Source organism: Oxyura jamaicensis, chromosome 1 (genome assembly GCF_011077185.1).
Source record: "Oxyura jamaicensis isolate SHBP4307 breed ruddy duck chromosome 1, BPBGC_Ojam_1.0, whole genome shotgun sequence".
Classification (NCBI taxonomy): Eukaryota; Metazoa; Chordata; class Aves; order Anseriformes; family Anatidae; genus Oxyura; species Oxyura jamaicensis.
In genome coordinates this window covers 147,864,094-147,888,714 of record NC_048893.1, presented here as the reverse complement: position 1 = coordinate 147,888,714, position 24,621 = coordinate 147,864,094, and the positions used below count along the sequence as shown (strand labels likewise).

Below are 24,621 nucleotides of genomic sequence, written 5' to 3'. Positions count from 1 at the left end.
TTATTGCAGTGTATTTACACTTTGGCCTTAAAAAAAAAAATAATAAAAAAAAAAAATTACAGAAACGTTTGTTCTAAGTTTAAGAGTAGATGTAGCTTGGAAGATAGAAAAATTATTTTGTTGTTTTAATTAGATGCTGTTACTTTCTCCAACTTCCAAAATCCAAAATAATTTCTTCATTTTTTTAAATGTTATTGGTATATTTTTTCTTGAACATTGTACATATTGTCCCCATAGTACACATATAAAATGAACTCACTTATGACACCACTGATATCTATTGCATGGGACAGAAATATAAAGGGATATTATAAACTTGAAAAACTTATTTTCAGTGTTATCAGTGACATTTTAGTACACTTCAAGAGAGAATCTTGAGCTAGGAAAAAGAATAACTTTTCTAAAGTTATATATTAAATTTTCTAAGGACTTTTCAAACCCAAATTGACCTTGACAGTATTTCTTTAATCTTTTCATTCTTTTTCTTCCCAATTCCTATGTTAAACATTGTTTTACTGTTATTTAAATCTAGCAGAACAAATCTGCACTAACATCAATTTCTGACTTGAAAGACTTCTAAGCTTTTAATATGGCTTGTGTGAACCAGCTTAGTTTCATTCCATTTAAAATCAGGCATACTCATTAAACAGGTCGATTTTATTGAATTAAACCATGTTGTTCACCTATAGTTTCCATGACAGTATATTTGTAATTCTAACATTAATTACGTTTGCTAAAGATTCATATTAACATGGATGAAAGTGCAAGATGGTACTCTGTTGTGTGAGTTACTCAATGATGCATGCTTAAAGACTAACCTTATTGAAATTTAACAAATTACTGAAAAAAGTTCACAGATGTACACCATAAACATGTGTCTTAACCCTGCCGTGATATCCGTGGAAGCAGCCCTCTGCAGTTGTTATGTCCCTATGCTTTTACATGTCACCTTCTACAGTGCTGTCTTACAGCTTGATCTCCTTTATACCAGGCTATTATTTTGGAGTTCCAATTAATTTTAACTTTTTTTGTATCGCACAAGCCAACCCTCATGCAGGTAACACAGTGAGCACTCCAGCAGGGTGCAGTCCCACAGCATCACCAGGCAGGATGGGGTGGGAATGTGTCCCACCACAGCCAGGAGAAAAAGGCAAGGGGAGATGTCAGGTTCCAGGTCATGCCAGGATGCAGCAGGGAAAGAGGATGGGAGCTGACCTACCTACAGTGTCACTGTGGCAAGGCTGCTGTGCCTGGGCAGGGCCATCAGGGCCTGTGGGTGCACTCAGGGCCCAAACAAATACAATATAAGAGTGGGAAAAAAAAAAAAAAAAAAAAAAAAAAAAAAAAAAAGTGCCAACAAACATCTTGTCTAAATTAATTTTATCCATCAGAAGTACCTGATATAATTAACGCAAATTACCATAAATCTATGTCACAATTATCATCTTCTTTTACAATATAGTGGAATAGGACCAGTTTGCAGATCAGTTCTAAAAACCTTGAGGAAATGAAAGGTTCAAATTGTCCAAAAGTTTTGAGCAGATAATTAGTTCATTCCTGCCAGATTTCTGAGTTACCAAGAGAGCCTTAAGTGGGAATTTGAACAAAGCAGAATGAACTGGAAGGATATTACTTTGAAAGAGATTGCTTATATCAGATTTGTTAAGGAGATTGACATATACAACAATAAAATTAATTTATGATTTGTGCAGACACCAGAAAAAGTAGATCAGATTGCAGCTGATGCAAGTTGGCCAAATGCATTCTCAGGAAATGAGACAAAGAGTAACTCAGTATCAACATACCAACTGACAAGTCTTTTAGCAAAATGATACAGTTAAGTGCCTTCCAATGGACAGGTGCCAATACTGTTATCCTGCCTCTAAGTAGCTAGCTGTCTGTTACAGTTATCTGTCCAAAGGGAATATCAGTAACAATGTTCTGAGTTTGTTTTTATTGTCTTATTAAGTACTGTCTTGGTACTACCAGCACCTTGCCAAGGAAGTCAAGGTATCAAGGTATCTGTTCCTTGATAGTATCTGTTCCTATCCAGTATCTGTTCCAAGGTATCAAGGTACCTTTTACCCAATGCTTTTGGTTAATACTTTTTGCTCTTAAATTTCAGGAATAAAAACATACAATAGATATGTATATTTCTGTGAATTAGCATCCCATTCAGATTTCTCCATCAGTTCCTCATGTCTGTTTGTACACGTGCTAGCACCAACATAATCAAATAATTTAAACAACTCTTTCTGTGCTACTTCTTCCCATACATTTGCCATTCTGAAACAATACTGAGGCCATGCAACATTCAGTACATAAAGTTACAACCAGCCAGAGCATTCAACATTCAATAAATAATAATTATTTTAAATTCACTATACTGATGGCATTGGGAATCGTAGAGGAGGCTGTTCAAGACTTCTAGCCAACACATACCCTTCTGGTAGCAGTATGAATCCTCTGTATAGAAAGTCCCAGGACCAGGGTTATTTCTTCCAATACTAATTATTTCTTTTTCTCCCTAATTTATTTTATTTTCCTGAGCAAGTAGTACAGTTTTCTCATTCCCTCCATGGCATTAAAGTCCCAGATGCCTACTCACTATCAGGAGCTCCCCCAACCCTGTGATACAATCTTTGTTTCTAAGCAGAAAATTTTATCAATATATTAGCAATTAGTAATAATAAATAATAATAATAAAAGCAGAAACACTTCCCAGAGCCTTCACTTTATTGCTGATGTCAGGTGTTCACAAGTCCTGAGTCAGGTCACCACATACTACAAGGTAGTAATGAAAGTGGGAAAAGTATACATTTCAGGTGCCTTTATGTCCTGGTTTCAGCTAGCATAGAATTACTTTTCCTCCTAGTAGCTAGTAGGGTGCTGTGTTTGGGATTTAGGTTGAGAATAATGTTGATATCACACTGACGTTTTAATTGTTTCAGAGCAGTGCTTACGCTAAGACAAGGACTTTTCAGCTTCTCTCTCTGTCCTGCCAGTGGGCAAGCTGGGGGTGCAACAGGAGCTGGGAGGGAACAGAATCAGGACACCTGACCCAAACAGGCCAAAGGGGTATTCCATACCATTTGATGTCATGCTAAATAATTAATATAGGGTCTGGCCAGGGTGGGCGTACCAGCTCGGGGATAGGCTGGGCATCAGTCAGCAGGTGGAAAGAAATTGCATTTTGCCTCACTTACTTTGTACACACTATTATTATAAGTACTTATTATTATAAGTACTATTATCATTATTATTTTCCTTTACTTTATGTCCTAATAAACTGTCTTTATCTCAGCCCACAGACTTCCTTTCTTTTTTTTTTTTTCTCTCTTTTTCTTTTTTTTTTTTTTTCCTGATTCTCTCCTCCATTCCATAGAGGAATGAGGGAGGGTGAGCGAATGTTTGTGTGGTGCTTAGCTGCCGGCCGAGTTAAACCACAACACTTTATTTTACTTTCTCGTTTTTCAGTATTAAAACAACATTTTTGAATCATGTTTCCTGGCTTTTTTGTTGCAAGCCCTACAGCAAAGAACATATTAAAAACTGTAGCTGGTTTTCTGATATTTATATGACTCCAATATAAACCAGAACCTTAAGAGCACTTCCTAGCCAATGATGAATTTAAGACCTATGGGCAATACAGTTCTTTTCAGTCTATATATGGAAAATATTTTCTGCTGAATGTTAAATTACCATGTCTCAGCTAATTTTGTACTCATCATTTACTCCAAAAATAATTAAACACAAATTTTCTTAAGCTTAATCTGTGTTGAAATAAATCTCTGCAGAGCAAATCTTAGTTGATTGTATAACAGCACATGGAATCAAGAGGGTTATTTTCTGACAGTAACTATTTGCAACAATAATTCTCATGTCATTTTATCAAAAATTCCTCCAGCAGCATACCAAACCATACTTGAAAAACAGTTGGGGATAGACTTTTGCAGAAGATTAAAAAATAGTGTTAGTTACTGTGAACATGTGTGAAAACATATGTATATTTTAGGCTTCACAGAAATACTTGTTTAAGTTGTTTGCACAATTTTCCAAACTAAAATGTTATTGCCTGTACCATTCTTTAAATAAGCACTTGGCTTAGCCAAGCTATAAAGAAAAGACTCTAAAATTCAGGTGAAAATAAACAGATTTGAAACTACTCTGTGACTAGGAGATTTAATTCTTTCCTCTTCCCCATTCACTTCCTAGATTTGGCAGTCTACTTAACACTTTTAACAAAGGTGTTGGAGACATGTATAATTCCTAAACCATGTAACAATTGGTATACCAAAACCTGAACTGGAACTGATCAGCAATCTTGAACATCTACAGCACAACTACACAATTATTTTGCAATGCAAATTACAATCCTCTTAAGCAAGATTTTATGCCTGGGCTGAGCCTTGTCAGTAAGATTCAATCTGCCAAACTCCAGCACCTAATTTGCGCTCAAATTTGAGGCAGTAAAGCCATTAACTAAGGAAGCAATCAAGTTCCCCATATTACAAATGGAGAAGGTGAAATGTCTCCAGAGGAATAGCATGTCCATCTAACACAAATACACAGATTCAGGCAGAATGGCTCTCTCTTTGAATACCTCTGAGTTATCTAACTCTTTGCACTTGTACTTCTACGAAAACATTTTAGGACACTAAATTTATGCACATTAGCCTATATTAAGTAAAGGTCCTCACCAGTCAGCTCTATTTGGCAACAACATTTACCTGCAACAGATTTTGATACCCAACATCAGATATTGCTATTGATTAAATATTTATTCACTTCTGTGATGTTAATGCATTCAATTATTGATGCATAGTTGAGCAGAAAATTGAGAGAGAGGTATTCTAGTATTCATGAGAAACTTGGTGACAGGAGTCTCATACAAATACATCAGTAAATTTCGGTGAAAATCAGCAGATGAGAAGGGAAAGACGAGAATAAACATGTGGTTAATAGTGTATATTTTAAAAGCTTTTTTCATATTCCACAGAGGTTAAGAAGAATAGAATCTTTTATAAACATCAAAAACAAAACTTCAAGAAAAAAAGAAGGCCTATTAATAAATTAGAAGAGAGATTAAATTAATGATGCTTCAGTAATGATCGTGATACTGAAATCTCTTTTCAAACCTGTCTTTAAAAAGATGACAAAAGAAAAAGTATGAATAAATGGACTGTACTGTAAACACTGTAAAATAAACTATTAAGAAAATCAACATGAAAAAAGGCATGCTACTTTGAATGAAGCTTATCACATTGTGCAGCTGTCTTGGAAAAAACACAGGCAAGTAAATGTTGGAAAAATGGAACAACACCTTAATGGCTTACAAGGACGACATTTTTCAAGTACAGTACAGCAGTCCCAGTAAAATGTAAGTGTAGGTATAAAAATACAGGCAATATCCCATAAAGATTTTGTTAAAATTTAAAACATTCCAAAGAACAAGAGATTTTGCAAATGAATGCTTCTACTAAAATTATTTAATTAATTTAGAGGGTATTATTATATATTTAAGCTTTGTCATTTGTTCTTATTTTTATTTCTATTTAGAAAAAAATCTATCTATTCCTTATTCACAGAAAAGATATTTGAAGCTTTCTAAATACAAAAACAATTACTCTACTAAAAATGTGTAATTTCTGTAGCTTAAGAAAAGCCCTGTGTTTTCTCCAGCAAAACTTGGTGGAAAAAGAATACCAGGGACAAGCCGAAGTACAAACACAAATTTCTTGAGAGAAAAAAAAAAAAAAAAAAAAAAAAAAAAAAAAAAAAAAAAGCTTTCAATCACCTGTAATAGCAACGGTAAGGACAAATGAATGCTTGAATGCTCAAATGACATGAGCAACATTACTTGCAAAATAAAAGGCAAAATTAACACTAGAGCCTGTCATTCACAGCCATATAAGCTTTGGGCATTACTAACAGCCTTTAAATGTCAGGGCAAATGAATATTCAACTAATGTGTCCATGTTTATATCTTTCCCCACTAATTTCCCAGACACACAGAATAGACTCCTCATGATTCTGTATCAGAAAAAGAAACTCCTATTAGAGAGGTTAGAACTAAATTACACACTGTAGAGAGCTTTACTTCAATACAGTTTACGTTCTTATAATTTAGTTAACATAACAGGTGTGCACAGACATTTTGTCTTGCCAACAAGAGGCTATTTTAATCAAATTCTGACTAAAGACAAAATTTTAGTCAAGGGGATAAAGAAAAGATGACTTTGTTTTCATTTTGAAATGTTCAGAAAACACTAGTTTCCTCTTCCAATATGAATTTGATCTTTTTTTCTGCAGAGCCCATATTACAAGGCAGTGCTATGGCCAGGAAAAAAACAGAACTTCAAAATGAAAACTGGTTTCAGCTTCAGGCTGTAGTTCAGTAAATGTAACTTAGCTAAATATAGCTTTTCCTTTTTTATAAAAACAAAATAAAAAATTGGATGTCACCAGCAGAAATGTAAAATTACTACATATATTATCAGATGTAGTTTCTTAACACTGTGTCATTCAAAATGTTACAATAAATGATGTAAAACATACAAGATTCCGATGCAGATTTTGCCATTTATAACAGATAAGACAGCAATAATTACATTTTTTTTTGGAATACACCATGAAATTTTTCACTATTGTGGATTTTTTTTCCAGTACTTTAGTAGGTAGAACAATTTCTTCTTTTGATTTCCAAAAATTAAACTCCTGAAGATATTCTGATGCAAGACATATGCTTAAATATGTGCATGACTTTCGGAGGTGGTAGATACACAGAAACTCCCACTGTGTCAGTGCTAACTTCTGGATTCAATTATCTCATCTAAGACATGTGGCATGATTTTGATCATTGTGAGGTATCCTGTCTAACCTTAGCTGTCACTCCATAAGGCAAAGAATTTCCTAAATTACTTGTGTTATGTTAGCCAGCAGTATTTTAAATGACACTTCACACCTCTGTTTTGGCAACTGAACACTGCCTGAAGTATTTAAATTTCAGAACATAAGATTGAAATTAGCTCACAGATATTTCTGATCTGCACTAATAGGATATATTCTACACCTAATAAAATACTACATATTTAGTCTGCTGAAGAGGTTATGCCACAGTTCCAAGTAAAAATTCTCATCCTAGTATTTTTGTTGACAAAGGCCCTGAATCTGCATGGATTCCACACAAAAAATAAAAAATAAAAAAAAAAATAAAAAAAAATAAAAAACACTTTTGCAGAGTTGGAGTTTATCCTGGTGTTTCTCCTTTTCTGTGTGATTGCAACTAGATTTGCTCAAATTATGACCAAGTTTGCCCAAAATGATATATAGCCAAAATTCATGAATAGCTACCACTGCACTAAAATGTATTTATCTCTGTCTTTCTGTAATAACCTGCAAGAAAAAGGTTGATATATTCCTGGAAAATTTTCCTTTAAAAATCAGTAAATTGCTTCACATTTGACCTCCTAAAGTTTATATTGCAACTGCAATAGATTGTTATGGCATGTTCAGCTGGTTTACATTAGCTAGCTTGCAAGCAAAATAATTAAAAGCAAAGGGTGATGTTAAGAAAGTGGGAATTAAATTAAGCTATTCACAGAAAACTTGGCACCATCTGCTAAGGTACATAAAGTCTCAAGAAACAGTATAAGGTAGCCAAGAGTTAATCATGAAAGATAGAACTTTGTTTTGCTTCCTGTGAAATGCAATAGAAGATAAGTATAGGAGCTAAGTTTTTACCAGGTGAAAAATGACATGTTTTGACTTATTAAGTACCACAGGTGCAACGTTTTTTTTCAAATCATTTTGGAAGCCTAAGCAGCTTGTTTGGAAGGAAATGATTCAATGCCCCTACAGCTTCATCCAGGGCTCAGTCAGTTACTCAAAGAAGAGGTTTTAGTGCATAAAATAATGCATTTCTAGACTAATTTCACTGAAATAGAGCTTCACTAGAAATGAGAAAAGGAAGTCCAGATAGGATACATTTACATATGAGGCATCAACAAGCTGTATTTTGTCACGTAGGAAGGCTGCTATTGAGTGATACTGAGAGGTTTCACAGTGTGCCACATGACAGCCTTAACTGAGATTATAGAAAGCCTACAGACTTTGAGGAGAAGGGAAAGTTAGTAGAATTACCCAGTTAGTACAACTGTGGCAGCCACGGGAACTAGATCTGGGGTTTGGGTTCTTATTTCCATATCATCCTTCTTCACCTTTCATGCTCTAATTTCTTAGCCCATTTCTCTACAATTTTGTATCCCTTCCTCACCTGAGCAGCAGTGGATGCAGCCTAGCTGCATGCAGCTCTGTGCCTACTTATATGGACAGGGTATGCTGCTCAAATAGAATTTTGTCATTCTTCCTGGGAAGAACTTGAAGGATAGGATGAATTTTTTGACGACCAAATAAGGTCCCCTTACTCAGTAGTTACAGCATATTTTGGCAATGAAGCCTATAACAAGTGTTAGAGGTTATAGTTAAAGAAACTGAGATGTGTTCTCACAGAAACTGAGAATTGTTCTTGAAGAAACTTCAGCAAACATACTCTCTGCAATGTATGCTTTATGGTAGTGAGCAACCACATATTTCATGGGGAAAAACTCACTTGTTATCTTTTGCAGAGGGTAGACATAAGACCTGGAAGGAAATGTGGGTCAGGGGTATATTTCTTAATACCTAGGGCCAAACAACAGACTTTCAGCATGAGAATAAAGCCACTACGTTCTATACAATTTAACTGGAAACTAATATGTTTAAAGCTAGGTATGGCTGTAATCCTGTGCAATATGGAGCTTCTTACCAGTCATGGTAAGTATCAGTTGAATTTGAAAAAAGTGAGGCAAACAGAGAAAATCATTTAATGCTTGTGTACATCCCCCACCCCCCCCCCTCCCCCCCCCCCCCCATGAGAATAACCAAAACTAATTATTCAAAGTTCAGACCTGTCCCCCCAGGTGAAGTAGGGCTAGTTCTGCTGCTCAATTAGACAGTAGCATAACTGAAGCACAGAAGAGTGATAAGCTGAATGCAACTCCATGGGAGAGCAGTGTTCTGCAAGGGCACATATTAACTTCCTTTCCCCAGGTCCACCACTTTTCCACCTCCCTGCTCTTCTGATTAAAGGGCAAATCCTCCTGGTAAAGTGACTACATAAGCACTATCATTTACATGCAACTGTATTATTATTATGCATAACAGTAACAAGAAAACTTTGACAGCACTTGGGCATGAAGCACTTGCATCGCTTATAAATGTTAGAGCATCACACAAAAACTGAATAACCTCTGTGAAATTAAACATGTTGAAATCTACATTATGCCTTAATTCTCTCGCTATTAGCTGTGTAATAGTCACCAAGCACCCCAATTACACAAGATGTAAAGTCCATTACATGTGTTTATTGAGTGTAGATCTCTTCCAGCATCAAATTTAAATATAATTCCTTTCAAATTTATCCTAAATACACATCCATCTTGACAGAAATTTTGTTGTTGAGCTCACAGGAAGGCTTATGAGGAGTCAAGTCTACTTATGAGGTATTGCAGTAAAAGAAAGTGCTACTTCATTTCTTAAATTTACCTTTGGATAATGGAATTGCTCTGTGTTATCCTGACTTTTCAAGGTTAAAGAGGGAAGGACTGGGTGTGGAAGTATTTGGAAGGAATTGTGACAATCAGTGTCTGTCCCACAGGGTAAAGAGGCAGAAAGAACAGTATGGCATCTCCAGGCATCCAGCAACTTGCTGCAATTGCAAACAGTAGTATCAAACAGGAAGGCAAATGGCATCCCTTTTAATGACCACCTGCAGTATAACAGAAAAACTGTACTAATGGAAACCTCTAAAAACTCACTGTATCAATTATCCATTCATAAGTCAAGAGCCTGTACTAGTCATAAAATAATTTCAGTTTTCTATTATATTGTTATTTGCAAAATAACATAAGAAAATTGGAATACAGGTACGGATGAAGTTAGGACAGGTTTTTCTACTGAATTACAGTTACTGTTAAGTAATTTTCATTTTTTTCTTTACAGTTCTTCTGTTCCTTTTCTAGAATGCTTACCAAATAACTTCTTATGATTCTCAAGGTTTTAAGTGAAAGAGGGGCAATTAAAATGAAATTTCTAACTGGCTTCCAAATCTGAGTAATGCTTCCAAATTCACAATGATAAACACTGAGCTCTTCTCCAAATGCTAGCTCTGCAAATCTCAACTATCAGAAGTGGCCTGAATCTATTCAAAAATGTTTCTCGTACAGAAGCAGAAGCCACTTTCAAGCATTCTTCTAGGCAACATCTCAAACACTTATAACAACTGATCTGTAAAGCACAGCCATAGTTATTTCACAAGAGTAAGCAGAATAAATTTTAAAAGCCAACAATCAGCAAAAAATCATCATCTTTTTTGACAAATCTAGCTAAGAAGCCACAAAACCTCCCAGAACCTAGAATACTCAGCATTGCCTCATCTAGCTGAGACAGAAGCTTTTAGAAAGAAAACTGCCACATCCTAGGCTTCACTGAAATTTAAATCTTCCGAGGTTAAAATTATGGATGAGGGTTAAAGTTAGTTGGTGTTATGGTATTGACAAGGCCGTTGTGATAGATTAGGCTACATCACCCTTATAAACTCTATAGGAAATTAAGAATTTTTGAGTCCTCTGCTCTCATCATAGCATATCTGGGTGCAAGTATACTCCCTGCTTATATATGAGGACCAGGAATGACTGTCACTTTCAGAAACAAGGAAAAGAGACAGTCCTGAGGATACAACATGGTACAGTTATCACAGGACAGACTGGAAAGGTGTTCAGACTGCAATTATGAGGGGCCAAAAATAACATAAAGATGCTTGTTTCTTTTTGTAGTCATCTCAGGAAAGTGCTGGCTGCTTCAGCACCTGTATTTCAGCACTTCTTGAGCTCTGGCAGAAAAGCAGAGCTTGCAGCAGTATGAAATATACTGCCCAGGATGCTGCAGGAAATGATTGGTTATCTAAGATCTAGATGCCTTTCAAGATATGCATGACTGGTAGAGATAAGGTAGATTTAACAGCACATTTCCCCTCACTACCAGAACTGCTCATCTCGTGCTGATGCAAAAAATATATTCCCAGCCTTGACCCAGCTGATTAACCCCAGTATCCTTTTGCACTGCGTGGCTCAAGAAAGGTGATGAGAAGGCCTACTCCCTGATTCAGCAAGAAACACACACACACAAAATCAGGAGTCTGTGCTTGCTCTAGAGCAGGTAGTCCTGTATTTGATACTGTGCTTTGCCACAAGGAGATTACTTCCATACACAAGGCCTGCAGGGATGTACATGCTGCTGCCAATCCTCCCTCCAGGGACCACCTGTGTGAGGCTACCTGAGGTACCTGAGTCCTGTGGTGTTATTCTGCACAGGCACTTTATTCTCTGCTCGATGAAGAGGCACAGGTCATCTGTGAAAGACCCACACAGCCCCCTGCTCCAGAGCAATAATATGAGTCATCTTGTTTTTAATATTCACACCTTCCGCATGTCCTCCTGGGGAAGCAATTCTTGAATGCAGACCCACCGCTTCACATCCCAACGGCTCTGAGAAGCGATGCCTTTGTTAAGAAAACAAAAGAGTACAGAATCTGTTACATAAAGGGCTGGAGATGAGAGGTGGAGGAGGGAGAGAGGTATCTTCCCATAATATCCTGACTCAGAGAGACTGCCAACAGACAAAGCAGGCACTTTGGAAGCAGTTCAGCTTCCTGTGTTGTTGAATAGGTCTGAACCTACTGTGTTCCTACTGTCTCTCTTTAGACTTGAGAATTATTGGGTATAAAACAATGAAATTTTGCCCAAATGTGCTCTGCTGCACAGAACTGCAGAAAGAAGTGCACCTTTGTCCACTGTCAGCTTTCATCAGAAAAAAACAGATCAAATACTCTAGTCAAATGAGTTAACAGACTCCAGTGCACTTTCAAAGGATGCACAGCAACACTGAAAGTCACTGCTGAGAAAAGACATTTGGAACCTGTGGTGGGTTTTACCCTTTGATCTGCCTCTGCAACAAGGCCCCCATCCTCTAAGGTTTGTGCCCAGCTGCCATTGAAATAAATGGTAGAGCAGCTGGACCCCCATTAGTAATCTCTTGGTTTGGTATGTAGCCTATGTTTCAGCACTGGACAGAACAGTTCACAGATCACTGATTGTTTTTTAAGTTCTGAACTGACATACAATCTGTTTTTAGCATCACCCTTGATTAGAAAAATTTCCTTTAAGAAATGGGGGTCAGATGAAGAAGAAAGTATCCTAAAGATCATCCAGTCATAGAGTAGCTAGCCAGAGTAAAGTCAATTTGCACTGTACATCTGTGCTGTACAACTGTTGGAATAGTTGCCTTGGATATCCAAGGCTAGTTTACTGATCCTCTTAAAAGTCCTTGACAGGATCTCAGAATTATATAGTGGATCTTTTATTGCCTTTAGTTTTAGTAACCAGCATGAAGAGAGCCAGATACTTCCAAAAAGTATAGGGGCACTCACAGCACACATGCTTTTCCCTTACAGCTTAATTTGTCAGCAGAGCAACAATTGTCAAGGCATTCTGATTCTTCTGTAAAGAACTGGTAAATTTATGATGAAAAACAAAGTAGTTCACTGTTTTATTTGAATTGTTTTTCCTATTGCAATTTATCTTCCTATATTTATCATCCTTTCAGTGGAAACAGTAGGAACACAAGTCTTTCTGAGCTTCCAAATATCCCACTGATTCCACAAAAACTTTGCATAAGCTCTTCAGGACTGGGTCCTATCAAAGGACAGAAACATTTAATGACATAAATATTGCTTGTCATGAATAATTTCCAGTGAGGAACTGTGAGAATCTATCTAATGGCATGAGAAATGCCAGACAGTGACACCATTGCTTTGAGGCTTTTTCTGTGTTATTGGCTTTCCCAAAACATTTCTCTCTACTGGCTTTCAACAGCATGATGAACCACTTACTAATTATGAGCGATCTCATCAGCACTAACAATGTCCTCAAGACTCAGCACTATATCTTCTTTGAAACACTTCTATCAATAGCCAGGGATCACATGGTAATTATCAATCAGAGGAAGTTCAAACTATTTTGTCACTTATTATAGGCACTTCTGATATACTGCACACTTTCCCGGGTGTAGATGACCCATATGTGTTCTAAACAGTTCCAAATTTAACATCTCTGACCTATGCAAGGCCTGTTCATAATGCAAAATAATATATCTCTGACTTCTGTATAGCTTATATATTCCAAGAGAGAATGTATCCCGTCACCAACAAAAGCTGTACTTAAGGCAGTAGATAGTATTTGTTTTTCTTCTTTATAAGAAGCCTGTTTACAAGCCACATTAATTCAGTAGTTATCCCTTGAGTTCCTCACTTTGCTCCTTTTTCATTGCCTCCTCCTCCCTTCAGCACCACAGTCCTGGCAATTCACCCTTTCCCAGTTGCTTTGCAGGCAGCAGAGAGAAGCTACATAGACACACAACCACCAGGCATGTGCACAGGCACTTGTGCACACCTCCCCGGCTCCTGATGTTTTGGCACGGTGAGCTGCCTCCAGAACAGGACCCACATAGGCCCACCATGTGACCGAATGCGATGGTAGAGCCCAGACAATTCCATCACATGACAATTGCAGAGATTAAAAAATAGAAAATCTCTTTCAAAGTTGGCCGTGAACACACTCTGATTGATATCTGCATCTTCATTGATGGGGCAACACGTTTGTTGCACAGTTGAAGGAAGAGAAGCTGAACCATATGCTCTGTGACCATTTGTAAACCCAAAGCACTTGTCCAAAGGAAAAAGAAAAAGAAAAAGAAAAAAAAAAAAAAAAAAAAAAAAAAACTGCATGTATACTGATGAGATCTAACACTTTTCTCCCAAGTAACCTCATTTACACCCTTGCACTCTGTATGGGGAGAGGCGGCTGATATATAAAACATTTTTCTACAAGCACAAACCCATTTTGAACTGACATCCTTCACAAGGTGCATGGGAAGAGGGGTGCACAAGAAGGATGTTGTAGAAAGGCATAACAGCAGCAAACCATTTGGAATAATTTAATGACCTCCAACCCAACACATCCTTTTTCTCACAGATACATCACTATCAGTGTCTTCAGATCGATGCCTTTGCATTTACAGACTGAGGAACCTCTGCACTGTCATCAGGCACTCTTTTAAGCAGCAGAGACATTTAAAGCAGGGACAAACACTGCAGAACAGCTATGCTGCACAATCCTGTTACAATTATTTGTTTTCTCAATATGCTTCCCAGGGGAAAGACGTGCACTCCACAGTGTACAAACAACATCACACCATTATCTTCAAAGCATGAAAAAGTTAACAAAACAAAATACAATTCAAAGGATGACCTTTATGCACTATTATCTGTAGTGCAGTAATTAATTTTATCTGCTTTGCACAAATGAAATGAAGAGCAGTTTTGCAAAATACAGAAATGAATAAATAAGTAAAAAGGAACCATCTGACGCTTCTTCCAAAACATCCCTCTCTATTCCACATTGTGATGCTGTACACAAGGGGCAGAAATGAAAGATGACTCTAGCAACCCTATGTCTGAGCTCTGAAGTGCTCACTTGTTCACTCTCAAGTGTTAAAAAGAATCTTTCAGCTTCAGATGCCAAAAAAACCTTTCAACAAACAGGACTTGATTCTACCTGTTATATAGTATCAGACATTTCTTATGAAACCTGAGAGAGTCCTGCTGGTATAATTTATGCTCTTAGATACAAACTAAAAATTTCTGGCCCAGGGTGGACCATGCTGTATTGCCTGGGTAAGGGCCAGCTTGGTCTACATGTGGATGGCATGTCTGGCTTGCAGTGAAACTGGGAAGTCAGAGGAAGAAACTTCTGCAAAACTATGATAAGGTTTCAAGTTCCAGAAAATAAAGCCTAAGTATATCAAACAGCTACTTCCCTTTTTAACAAGGCACACAGCCTATTTGTTCCTAAAATAGGTCGCCACAGGGAGTAGTCATAGAGAAAATCCAAAATGACATTCTTGCATGTATTTTAGAGTTACACAGAATCACAGAATCACGGAATGGCTGGGGTTAGAAGGGAGATGTGGAGATCACCTGGTCCAAACCCCCTGCCAAGTAGGGTCACCTAGTGCATGTTGCATCCAGGTGGGTTTTGAATATCTCCAGAGAAGGAGACCCCACAACCTCTCTGGGCAATCTGTTCTAGTGCTCCATCACCCTTACAGTAAATGTTTCCTCATATTCAGCTGGAACTTCCTGTGTTTCAGTTTGTGCCCATTGCGTCTTATCCTGTCACTGGGCACCACTTAAAAGATCCCATACAACCTCCCTTCAGATATTTATACACATGGATAAGATCCTCTCTCAATCTTCGCTTCTCCAAGCTAAACAGGCCCAGCTCTCTCAGCCTCTCCTTGTATGAGAGATACTCCAGTTCCCTAATCATCTTAGTAGCCCTCCATTGGACTTGCTCCAGTAGCTCCATGTCCCTCTTGTACTGGGGAGCCCAGAACTCGACATAGTACTCCAGGTGTGGCCTCAAAAGGGCTTAGTAGAGTGGCGGGATCACCTTCCTCAAGCTGCTGGCCACACTCTTCCTAATGCACCCCAGGACACCATTGGCCTTCTTGGCCACAAAGGCACAATGCTAGCTCATGGTTAACCTGCTGTCCACCAGGACTACCAGGTTCTTCTCCACAGAACTATTTTCCTCATATCATATCCCTCATTTCTAAATTTTAGCAACAAACATGCTCTTGAGATTAATCCAAGGGAATGAGGACTTGTATTTCTGATTACAAATTGTAGAGAGGAGTTAAGTAGCGCCAAGAGATACACTTGTCTTTGTCTTTAAAGATGCCATTGGCTCTGCCCTCTGATTTATACTAGCAATCAACATTTACAAATACTTCTTAGTTAATTTGCCACCCAGTAACTACAACAACTTTTTGTTGTTTGTTTTTGTTGTTGTTTGTTTTTGTTTTGTTTTGTTTTTGTTTTTTTCCCCATCAGGAATATATATAAATCTTTGTTTGTAACAAATACACAAACTCAGTGTTACCTGCCTTTTCACCTTTACAGTAAATTGAGTGCTATAAGACTAAACTTTGCCAGAGAAGGAGATACTTCACTTCAAAATATCATTTTAATTAATTTATTTATTTTTAATTACATACCAACTCTCATTGAGGTCAGTTCACACTTTTTTTCCTCCTCCTGTTTTTAAGGGAGTAAGATGCCGTGAAGTGCTCTGGGCACACTGAAGTGCTCTATATGCTATATATATACACAAAATGCAAAAGAATTATTTTTAATACTTGACTACAGCCATGCAGTACATGTGGTGCTAACTCCACACTCTGAATTCCTTGCAAAATTTTAGGAATCCAGCTTTTGAGATTGTCTGCACATTAGGTCAATGGTCCTTGTCAGTATCAAATTTGCAGTGATCATTCAATTATGTAGAGCACTATGTTAATATGTTGAGCAGTATATTAATTAGGCCAACAACCAAAACATATTGCAGGGAGATTTAAGCTTTACAAAGCTGACAAAGATTACTGAAGTATCAAACAGAAGAACAGAAATGTTTCAATGAAATGATTAATTGTATGAACAAATTATTTTAAATGATCATAAATGTTTTTTTAACCTTAACTGAACAACAACAACAAAAAAGTTAATTAAGATCACAAAAATATTTTTACTGCTCCACTGCCACAAACAGTGATAATTCTTCAGGCCAACAGTGCCATAGCAAGCCATCAGTATATAGTACTGTCTGTCATCAGTATATAGTACTGTGTGACTGGCTGTCACTCATTACTTTATAAAGTCATTCAATACTTCAGAGCTTTTTTTAAAAAAAAAAAAAATGTAATCATGAAAGCTCATAACAATTACAATTTTAATTAAAACATATACATATAGTAAAAATAAAAACTTTGTGATTGTGATGAAAAACTTTAAAACACCACATGAAAAACAGAGGGAAAAATAAGGTTTTTTTGAAAAAAAATAATGTAAAAGTACTGTTTTCACTACAAAGTATTATTTTTTATGTTTGAAATTGACTTCATATTTTTAAACAAAGAATATGAAAAATTGTTTTTTGGTATCTTTTATTGTTTACAAATCTTCAAGCGTTTAAGCAATATGCGGTTATGACTTCCATTACTTCTGAACTAAGGGTTCAGAAATGTTCGCTAACTTTGAACCCTTCTATCTTATGTAATTAAAAATGACCTACTACAGATTGTAGTTTTGAATATCATTGCTCTCATTGAAGTTTCTGGAGAGTTCTCAATATAGGAAAAAAAAAAATGTGCTACCAAGGATTTTTATTTTTGTTTCAGAAAAGGCTCATAACTTTCAAATTGACTCCAAATATAAAATGTATATCCACAGCACACTTCAACAATTCAGGGCTTTCTGGGGCAATAGTTAATTTTTATTGAATAGTTGATATTAACTGTTGCCTCAGAAAGCCCTGAATTGTTGAAGTACGCTGTGGATATGTTTCAAGGCTCATCTCTTCTGAAGGAAATTGCTGATTTTGTGTCATGCTTTCCAAATGACATTATGTGCCTGTGTATTTGTAGACTGATTCACCTGTTTTTCCTGATATTAAAAGCTATTGAGAATTATTGCATTCTTGGGAGAATAAGCATTACTTCATCCTTCAAGTGATTTCAGGGATTATAGTAAGAATTTTAAAGGATAAAAGATATTACTCAGCTTGAGTAAAAGAAGAAAAATCCAGTCAAACTTAAATGTGAGGCTTTCAAGGAGTCTTAAAAGTCTTAAAAGTATTACCTGTTTAAATAATATTGCACTTGAAAAACTTCTGTTAGACTCTATGTAGGAAAACATATGGATTAGGCCCCAGCAATGGAGATATGCTAGCATGAAGAATCGATCTATTAATCAGTCTTAGCTGTATTTTAACCCCATTTTGTTTTGTTAGATCAAGTTTATATTTTGCATTCTTTTGAATGAACCCTTTGTGTAATGCTGTCACCTTTTTTTTTCTACAAGCATGTAGACACAAAGGTGATTGCCTAATTAAATAGTACTGCTGAAAGAAGCAAATTAGCACCAAGCCTCTTAAGAAGAAAAATGCATAAAGAAATAAATAATCTGTTAACAAATTAGTAGAAGTCAAATAAAGCCACTTACGAAAAGAGATGCATTTCAACATGATGTTCTCTCAAAGAAACACTACTTCAAAACAGGTTTATATTTGCTCAGCCAGCTTTCACATTGTTTGGTTTTAAAATGTTATGAAGCAAATGAGAATTTATCATTTAAAAAGATATTTTTATTTACTTTTTGCCATCAGTAACATGCTGTATATCTGATGGGTTCCATTAGTTCACAGTCTGGTTTTATTACTACGGAAGCAAGAAAATACTTAATGTATTTTGCTTTTATATATTCATTTTTGTTATTACTAGTAGATGTTTCTTGCAGCTAGTCAAGACTGAGGGAGATTTACCCATTGATTATTATATTTTACCTAGCATAACAATTTACTGTTAATTCTTATTTTGATAATAGGGTAAAACTGGAGGAACAATATTTCTTGGATGGAAAAAAAAGACAATGAGATGAAAAAGGATCTTTTCAAGAAATACCATATAACATGTACTTTTCCTGAAATGTACACTTGCACTGCCTCCAAATGTATAAGTCCAATATAAATTTAACGTATTTTATCAGTTTTAATACATTTGAATATATCTTTCTTCATTCACAAAGAAAATATTTGCATATACTTTCAGCTCCAGGTTGTAGATACAATGTCAGAGGTGAGGGAAAAATTTGTGGCATGTTAGCAATTCTGACCCTTGTGGGACTGATAAAAAGAAGGAAGTAAAAATTCTCACTATGTGGTTTTGTGTGCTTTGTTGAACACTGAAGCACAAGTAAAAACAAGGAAACAGGTACTCATCCTAAATTTAATTTATCTTTAGGCAAGATAACATTTAGGGGCTACAACCAGTAATACTATTTAACTGCAGATTAATATATCCTGTCAAACCTGAAATCATTTGATTTGTATGCATCAGTTGATACAGGATGTAGTCTTATATCTTTAAATATTCCTAATACATTGTCTTTCCAGGTCTTAAATAATAACCACAGAAACAATGGATTATTTTCACTGAGGTTATATGATAACAAATAATTAATTTGGAAACATTTTGTTATTTCCCTGGTTTGAGACAGCAATGGCCATAGAGAAAAATATATCCTTTCAGAGAAGTCATTAATTTTGAGAACTGGTACACGAATGACTATGCATAACGTTTCTATCCCACTGTGTGGAAAACTGCAACACTTAATTTTCCACCACAATTAAGTGATCTGTGTGAATGATTATGCATAATATGTAGTAAACCAACATATTTTCTCCATAATTCCCCTTATCACTTACTTTATTTTTTTTTATTCCACAATTGTAGCACTGCAAAAAAATCAAGATTCTGTTCTTGAGCTATGCCACATTTGTGTTTGTGATCTGCTTGATTTGCATGCTGTCCTACATCTGACAGTCATTTCTAAATGATTGAGAATTTTCTTCTGCAGAAGCTCCAGTAAGCCTTATGACAATTACTGCTATCTATGCAGATGCATGAAAACTGCTCTCCTACTCATCTTTGAGAACGTAAAGCCTCTCTGTCTGTACTTTGACTCACCAATGGGATGTTACCACCATGGTAGCCCTGAATACAAATATGAATAGATGGACTTAAAATATATTTATAATATCAAAATGTAGGCAAATCATTGCAGATGTTTTTTCTTCCATCCCTTATGGATAATAAACCTGAGATTCTGTACCCTACAGGGGTGGTATTGAGCTACATAAACTGCCTATAGTCACTCTGGAACTTTTTAATGTATATAACGTTTCAAATTTAAGTCATTTACCATTAAATTTTAAAAACATAATAAGATGATGGGGGGTAGGGAATGGGGAGTAGTTGGTTAGTTGGTTTTGGTTTACTTTGGTTTGGTGTTAATTTTTTTGTTTGTTTGCTCTTAGCTCAACCTCAAATAGCAGGGTGATTTGGAGAGAGAAAAAAGATTCAGCCAATGAAAAAAAAAAAAAAAAAAAAGTCACAGTTTACAATCTCTTTTTTGTTAGGTTATTCAGCCTCCAAACTGTAGTCCCAGTTTTGGAAGTGAGAGAATTGTTTAGAAGCTGTCTTTCACCTGCATTCTCTTCAAAACTCACATTCAGTCCACTCTTCAGGGGGCTCATTTCTCTTACCACTTTTGCAAGTTTTTAACTAGCATCGCCTTAGTGACTCAGGAAAAAAAAAAAAAAATAATAATAATAATAAAAAAAAAAGTGTGTAAATCATTGCCTTATATTCCTGTGCATGGCCAGCTGAGATGGGATGAAAATTTCCTGAGCACTGGTGAAGGAAGAAGCATTCATATTTTGCTGTAAGGAGTAGTCTCATCCTGTTGTTCACAGCCCAATCACATTTCAGAGCAAAGAACTGACTGCACCTTTTCAATAAAACACAATAAAACATGGATAATGTGGCAAAGATTTATTGTTCACACAGTCACTAATGACCCTCTCTAGGAGTTCAGTTCTTTGCTGTCCATCACCCTAGCAATATGATAAGTGGAATTTTCATGTGTAAAGCCACATCTGTGATTATTATTTCAGGTATATAATTCAGCCTTGTGAAACACAGGAAGGCAGACTTAAATCTGCCTTAAAAGCCTGGTAACTTAGTTTGCCTTAAAGCTTGGTAGCTGATTTTTTCAAAAACATTATTTTCAGGCTTCATTTTACCCTGGAAAAGAGGTTTAATCAACACTTACATTGCTCTGGGTTGTTTTGCAAAAGTTTGATAGATTGTGCCTTCCAAACACTCATAGGACAAATAAACAAGAAAATCTGTGTCCTGTATAATTAGAGTTTTTTTCTTCTCACAAAGAAATAGAAGAATAAATGTAATAAACTGTGGGAGGAATGGTCAACCAAAGTCCCCAAACCTCTAAGCATATTTTTCTTAACATTGGAAAAAAGCAAAGACAAACTGTTTTTCAGAGACCTTATTTTCAAAAAAAATGCTACTAAAAGTTTGATGAGGAGGACATGGAGAAGAGTAATGATAATAAGGTCATGCAGACATCTAGCTTTTCTATTATGTCTTGATGGAATAGATCATATCAAAGATTTTATTCTTAACAATAAATAAAACCATTTCACTCTGCCATGATCTAGCTGTCATGGCTTGTTGAGTGTTTTCTGTGTACCACAAAAAAAAGAGAGAGCCACAAAAAAAGGGCAGCAAGTGAAAAGACATTTAAACCTTAAAAGCTCCCAAAGGTTAAAGGAACATAACAGGTAGTCCGTAAGCCTTCCTAGAGTTAATTCATGTATGTAACATCGATAAAATACTTTCCCTTCAAAGGACTTTAAAATTTCTTAAGAGAGCTTTAGGAGAAAAGGAGAAATTAATGATAGTACTAAGACGTTCAGAACTTGATAAAGAAAATAATTCAGCCTCTTGAAATTACAATTAATTATCAAGAGATCTGATGGAATTTTTATAGCTTTTTAATATAACCTCTACATTTCATATTTCTGAACCACAGCATGACATAACTTGCACTCAGATCACACTTTTTGGATTTGTAACTACATCAGCTAGATCTTCCTCATTAAACAAGCAAAATACCCTCAAAAGAGGCGTTCTGAGGAATAAGCCAAGATAATGGTCTAAGCCAAGATAATGGTCATCAGCTATTTCCATGGCTTTGTATCTCTTGCTGTTAATATTTCAAAGTTTTCTGAATATGGAACAGATGTTATTTCATTCCTGAATCCCCTTTTTTTCAGAATATATTTGTTCTGCATTTTTGTGGTAACTATCTCTGAGATGAAGTCTTGGTGAACTTGAGGTTCTGGCATTTTTAAAACCAAATTAGAAATTCCAGGCTCCACCCTAATCTATCCTTTGAGCTGTTATTGTATTTGAGAGCTATAAAATACTTAGGTTCACTTGGATTTTGCATCATCCTAGCTAAAGAAAGATTGCAGCTTTCATCCTATGGAGAACATGCAGTGTTGAGAAAAAAAAAAAAAAATGTCTTTGTTAACAGAACTGAGAGACCATCTGGGCAGTGGCTGTCCTTAAATTCATCATTCTTTACACTCAGTGTTAAAAATATTAGGAGAATAATGTCTCCTTTCTTAAATATATTTATAGTGTGTGTATATATATATATATATAAGAAAAAATGTTCAAAGTAAAACTTCAAGAATAAGAAACTATCAAAAATAGGGAGTAGAGGTTTGAACAAAATTTCAATGAATTTTTTCACCACTTACCATTGTATGCCATGCCCTTCATGAAACACTAACCTACACTCCCTGCATAGGGCACTCAGACCTTCCTTTTACAATGAACACAGCATGAATGTAACTGGCTTCTAGTTCCAGTTTTCTGACATTTATTGAAAGAGAAAACTAAAGATTCAGGAACAAGGGTGACGGCAAATATAATAGGACACAGAAGAGAAGTTGTGCATTTATGAGTGTTAGAGAGTAGAACAAGTTCTGAAGAAAGTAGTTAGCTTTAAATTTCTTCTGTGCCTTAGCCCAGATGTCTTTGCATCAGATTTTGGTTCAGCATCCAGCACCAATACTCATTTTCTGTTAGAAAGATAAATTATAAATCTCACTTAAGATTTTTTTTCTTAGCAGAAAGTGTATAGCATAGAACTGAATGAGAAACTGCTTCTTATACTGATACTAGTTAGGTTCAGGAAGCTGAAAGAAGATTAGGGTTTGAAATCCTCCCAGAAAACTGAGAAGATGGAAGAAAAACGAGAGCGGAGGCAGATAGGATAATTGAAATATGCAACATATATAAAGGTAACATACAACAATATATTTAAAGTACCAGAAAGAACCTTTCTAGACCATTATTATTTTTCTTGTCATGTTTTTACCACTGGTAAATATTATGGGAAAGATAAATTGAAAAAAAAAAAAATCACTAAAATTTTCTTTTTGAAAGCATATGAAAGTTATGATTGCTAATCAATATTTTTATGAAATTATTAATTACTGCATTACTTTTATCCTTCCTGTGGGCTGCAGGATACTCAAAGTGTGCATGAACAGCCTAGCAACACCCATGAGTGTTATTTCCATAAAACAATTTTAGTTTGTTGAAGGATATTTACATTTGAAAGATGCAGCTTAATTAATGATCATGACAACAAGATGAACAAAATGAGAAAAGGTGACTGCTGGCTGTGTTTTGGGTGCATTAATTTTGAAATAAACCTGACATCTTAAAAACAAAACAACAACAACAAAAAAAGTGCATTATTTTGCCTGGATAAATAAATGAAATCATTCATCATTTTTAGTCCTCAGTTGTGAAAAAAATGACTTCATTCCAAAAAATGAGGCTAAAATTGGCAGATAAAAAAAATTACCTTTCAGGGAAGCAGGCTTCTAAATTAGATTGTCCCTTTATGAGTAAGCAGAAAAGATTACTATGAGACTAAGCAGATCTACAGAAAAAGGCCTGGAAAAACACACCTTCACTGCAGGAAGAGTCTTAAAGACAACAGCTCATGACTCGTGCCTTTCAGTTCTGGAACCCAAAGAACTGGTTGTGAAGTCCTAGTACATGGAAACAAATATGAGTGAGAAAATAGCAAACCCAGTAGCAAAAGGAAGATGTGTTGCATGCATGTTTCTGATGATTTCTGTGTATATTTTTATGATGATTTCATGTTTATTTCTATGATTCTATGATTTCAGAGAAAGAGAAATATAAAATATTAGTCTTGCAACAACACCAGCTCTGAAGCTTTTCTTAACACTTAACAATGAATGGGCCTGACGTTAAAACTAAATTTTAAGACCAAAGACAAACCAAGAAAAATACAACAGCACTTCTATCATTTATTTCCTGCCTACATGAGAGAAAGAAAGAAAGAAAAAACAAACAACAAAAAAAAAAACTTAGAGTTAAGCTTGCCAGAGAGTAAGCAGAAAGTTTCCTCAAGAGTCTTAGACAAAAATCAAACTCCAGCAAACGGTGGGCTTGCTGTTAGCAACATTGTACTGGAACTCATTTGTCAAGCTATAATTTGATTTTTAAAAATAATGGAGAAGACAAGGGGAAGAGGGACAGAAAGTAAAGGCAAAACACTGGATGCTTTCCATTTCTCAAAGTTAAGATCCAAATGTAACATCAAGATGATGCTAATATTATACAAGCTTGCTGCACTGCACCAAACTCACAGAACATACTGCACTACTTAAAACACTGCCACACTCTCTCTACAGCAGGCTGACATAAAAGAGCCTCCTAAGTTATTTCTAGCATTAAGCTGTTCATCAGATAGAGAAAGTATTCATTTACTCACCTTCAAAGTGTGTAATATAGTGCTTTGTTACCTGTTCATTGATATGTATCTAACATTACAGTGGTATGTAAATCTAAAATTATTGTTCTTTTTTCCTACACAGAAGTTTCCTCTTGTGAGAGAAAAAAAAAAAAAAAAAAAAAAAAAAAAAAAAAAAA

At 35.8% G+C, this 24,621-nt stretch overlaps 1 protein-coding gene across 4 annotated transcripts in view; it reads right to left on the bottom strand.

The window, feature by feature from the left end:
• The window catches only part of FGF14 (fibroblast growth factor 14), a 410,996-nt gene that overhangs the window by 291,143 nt on the left and 95,232 nt on the right, over window positions 1-24,621 (bottom strand). The window contains exon 1 of one of the 4 annotated variants that reach the window (XM_035318622.1): window positions 16,216-16,240. The exons of the other annotated variants lie outside the window; for them this stretch is intronic. Coding sequence (XP_035174513.1) covers window positions 16,216-16,225 — 10 coding nt within the window. The 5' untranslated portion in view covers window positions 16,226-16,240. Of the gene's footprint in view, window positions 1-16,215; window positions 16,241-24,621 lie in introns of those variants that run through there. 4 annotated transcript variants of the gene reach the window in all.